The sequence below is a fragment of the Drosophila suzukii genome, chromosome 3, assembly GCF_043229965.1.
Source record: "Drosophila suzukii chromosome 3, CBGP_Dsuzu_IsoJpt1.0, whole genome shotgun sequence".
Lineage (NCBI taxonomy): Eukaryota > Metazoa > Arthropoda > Insecta > Diptera > Drosophilidae > Drosophila > Drosophila suzukii.
The window spans coordinates 17306043-17309857 of NC_092082.1; the positions used below are offsets into that span (position 1 = coordinate 17306043).

Below are 3815 nucleotides of genomic sequence, written 5' to 3' on the forward strand. Positions count from 1 at the left end.
ATGTGTTTCTTTTATGTTTCTGTTGCTTTGGCGAATTTATAAATAACAAGAAATTTAGAGCGAGCTGTCTGCCATATTTGGTGGCAAATCAATTTACAACTTTTGCTCCGGCTCCAAAGTGAGCACAAATATGTTTCTTGATTTCGCTCGGAACGTTCTTTATTTAGACAGATTAATGAGTGGCCTGGTCGAGCTGTCTGGTACTGGTATCATTTCATGCCTCTCAGTTGTCAAATTAAGGCCTAGGCAATATGTGTTTATTGTACTTATGTTTAAGTGTATAAAACTGCAAATGTCGCGTCGTCTTAATGGTCTCACTTCAGCTTTTCGCCTCAACTGACAGCGTTACAATGGAAATTAGCTGGAAATTTGTATCTCTTTTTAAGTGCGAATTAAACGATCTCAAGTGCTGAATGAGGCAATCGTCTATGAAACAACAGAGCATGTAAAAATATTGTCTTTGGTTCTCGGGTAATGGATGCCCATATAAAGGGGGCAATTTATAGAATATCCATTATTTATTTCTTTTGGATTCTTGTAAAGTGGGTGTTTTGATTTTTTCAAAATGCCGGATATTGACTTAAGAACTTAAGGTAACATTAAAATGGAACAATGAATGTCTTACATTCAGTAGTTAATAAATTTAAATAAAATTGCAACCTCGCAACTTGTATAATTACCCATAATAACTAATCTAATTGATTAATTGCTTTGAATATGTTTGCTATTTCCGTTTCAAGCTTAACGATAATTGCAAATTTCCTTTAGACGAGTTTACCAAGTTCATTAATCAAGGAAGTTGTGTACTTAATATTCATTAGAAAGTGAGTTAAATCCAGTTTAAGTCACATTCTATGGAGAGTGTTTTATTTTAGTGTACTCGCTCCAACTTTCTGGGGACATTTCATTTGGCAGCCTGTTTAATAGATTTGTTCCAGATCTTAGTATTTGCCAGACCAACCGGTTAAACAGTAGCTCGACTTTTACATGGGTCTCTTGTAGTTCCCATTTATGGTTAAGTTGTAAAAAAATACAACCCGAAAGAGTGAAGGTGAGTTCTGCATGATTGTAAGGGTTTTGCCCCTTTTAAAAGAAAAGCAAAGGCCACACACGTTGTGGTCTCGGTTTTTTGTTTTTCTACTTACAAGTAAAACGAAATTAGAGAAATTTTCTGAAGAGCCATACAAATGTGTAAAGGTAAATATAAATAAAAAACTTTCAAGCGTTAAAAGCCCTGCACAAATCGGAGATTTTACCATGGCAACTTATTGCTAGGTCAAGCATAAAATTAAAAGAGTTTTTAGGAGGTGTGGCGGATTCGACTAATCCAGAAGCCAAAGAAGTTTATCAGGAAACGACCAGTGAAAATTAACATAAATTTGTGTTTGGCACACCTTGCCTCACATTTGAATGTCTTCATTTCGGTTTAATTTTCACTGCTGTGGGTGTTGCACTTCAAAAATTATATTTATGTGCGACAGTGAAAGCCATAGAAATATGAATCGCCCTGCGATCATATAAATCAACCTGAATGTCCCCTGCCACACGAATGCACACCCTTTTTTCTTGGGTTTCCGCTTGATGTAGTTGTTTTCGGTGTGGTATGGGCTATTGTTGGGTTGCCCAAAAGGATTAAATGATCATAAATGGCACCCAAAACGCGTGTGGTCTTTTGTGTGTTCGGTTATGTGAAATCAGAGAGCAGGAGAACTTGTTTCATAAAGCAAGTTCAAGCGTAATTCCATTAAAATGAACCGAGAAAGTTCAAGGAACACTTGAGACACGCCGACTTATAGCATATATCTACATGCTATGTGGGTTTTAAAGGTAAAATATTACCATTACCTTTATTACTACCCAAACTATTTGCCTCAAATATAAAATCATATTTTAAGGGGTTCTCTAGAATTTAGTTACCATTTTTTCACAGATATTTCTATAAATGTTACGTAATTTAGACTAATTAAACAAATATATAAAGCTTATTTAACTCGCGGAAACCTATTGAAATTTATATGAAAAATCAACTACCACTTTTACACTTCTTAAATCAATTTATTTCCTTAATTGTATTAATTGAAATTCTCAACATAACAATTTAGGGAATTTTGCTCAAATGATTTTGCAACCAATGCCAGTTCACAAATGCATTAAAAACCCATTTAAATAAGTCTTCCCCCCCGCTGATGTCAGCCAATTCCAACTAATTCACAATAGTCATAGAGTACGCTAAATTCCAATAAACTCGAGGAATTTGTACTGCCATTTAGCATAGTGACAGAGTCAACAACAAAAGGCCATTAAAAATAATTTGAATAAATCAAGGGAGGGGAGCGAGAAAAATTAATGTTTAGCCACTGCAAATGTCCAGCCGTGAATAAGACAAAAACAATTCCCCCAATAGAATATTTCATTTACCCGAACACACGATCAAAATCAATAGAAGCGAGGCTCCAACCGGAGGTGCGGATAATTTATTAATGTGATTAGCATTGCCATTGTAGACTCGACAGAAGATCTCATGGGCCTTCTTTGTTTCGCCCAGATGAAATCATAATAGTTGTTAACTCAAAGGTGTGAAGAATCATAAAAAGATGTGGGACAAATATGAATCTATTAAGTTACATTCGAAGGTGTCCAAGCAAATGGATTTGACAATGGACCTTTCAAAAATCGTACTTAAATATTTAACTAATTTATGATAAGTAACGTAAGTATATTTGAAATATTTTTTATCTTAATCGGATTTAAAAAGGCATTTTGTAGTGTATGTCAAGTAACTTAAAGTCAAAGTCACTACAAAATTAAAATACAAAATTCAATCGGTTTAAAGCAAAATTCACAGCTTGTACAAAAAATGTCAGTGGAAGAGGCCATCTCAAACATTCCCGATGAGGTCATTGATTACCTGGTGCAGCAGAGGCGGCGTGAACGAGAACTGACCGTTGAGAAGGAGGTTCTCAAGGAGCGCATCAAAAAGGTTCAAGACATCTTGAAATTACTGGAAGGTCGCGATAATGGACTTCCTTGTATGATTTCTGGGGCCAATATCTACCAGCAGAGCACCGTGCAACAGGTGAAGGACAGTCTGGCTGCCAATCTATCCATCTCCATGGCTCTCTTCGTCAAAGCCCATCGGAAGCTACTGAGATTACAGCAAGATCTTAACCAGGATTACGAGACGGTCTGCGACAACGTTAGCAGGATCGGGTCTACCAACTTACCCTAGCTGCCTAAACTAAGAGGTTCTACCAAATTAAACACGATACTAAATGCAAAGTTAAGTAAAGAGATTTTTTTGAAACTGACTTGAAAACTAGTTCAAGATATTATTATATTATTGAATGTATCGATGTTTAGACTATATAAATATTAAGACATAGGCTTAACCTCACAAATTATTCAATAACCACCATTTTCCACTCCTCTGATCTCATGTTTCCAATTAAATCACGTAATGTTTCCCAGAGAAACTCGAGGAGTTTAGCCAGTCACTGATGGAGTTGATAGTGCTGACGACAGAGCCCAAAGACAATGGGGAGTCAAATGGCAGCTTTCAACTTGAGCGACAACATGGATCATTAAAGGCATTAGTGTCAGCCAAAAGTCAGCAAGCCAAGCAACCGAATAATATTTCGACTGAATTTTCATAGCTGAATTTCCCTACGATCCGAAGCAGTGGCGGAGAAGAAGGGGTGGGCCCAAGAGGGGCAGAGGCGTAGCCGAATCACCTTGTCATAATTAAATGTGTAATATTTGTCTACGCTTTCGACACCTTTCCCTGTTCCACGAACTCTTCGCAGCCCCACTCGTAA

The 3815-nt window shown here is 36.8% G+C and overlaps 1 protein-coding gene across 1 annotated transcript; it reads left to right on the forward strand.

Annotated features, from left to right (window-relative positions):
* The first annotated feature begins 2754 nt into the window (after positions 1 to 2754).
* On the forward strand, positions 2755 to 3287 carry LOC108014661 (uncharacterized). The gene has a single exon (XM_017080823.4). The coding sequence runs from the start codon at positions 2858 to 2860 to the stop codon at positions 3227 to 3229; it is 372 nt and encodes a 123-aa protein (XP_016936312.2). The 5' UTR covers positions 2755 to 2857; the 3' UTR covers positions 3230 to 3287.
* The last annotated feature ends 528 nt before the right edge of the window (positions 3288 to 3815 follow it).

Excerpts from the sequence above, each read along its gene's own strand:
- LOC108014661 (XM_017080823.4), top strand. The coding sequence starts at position 2,858 with ATGTCAGTGGAAGAGGCCATCTCAAACATTCCCGATGAGGTCATTGAT.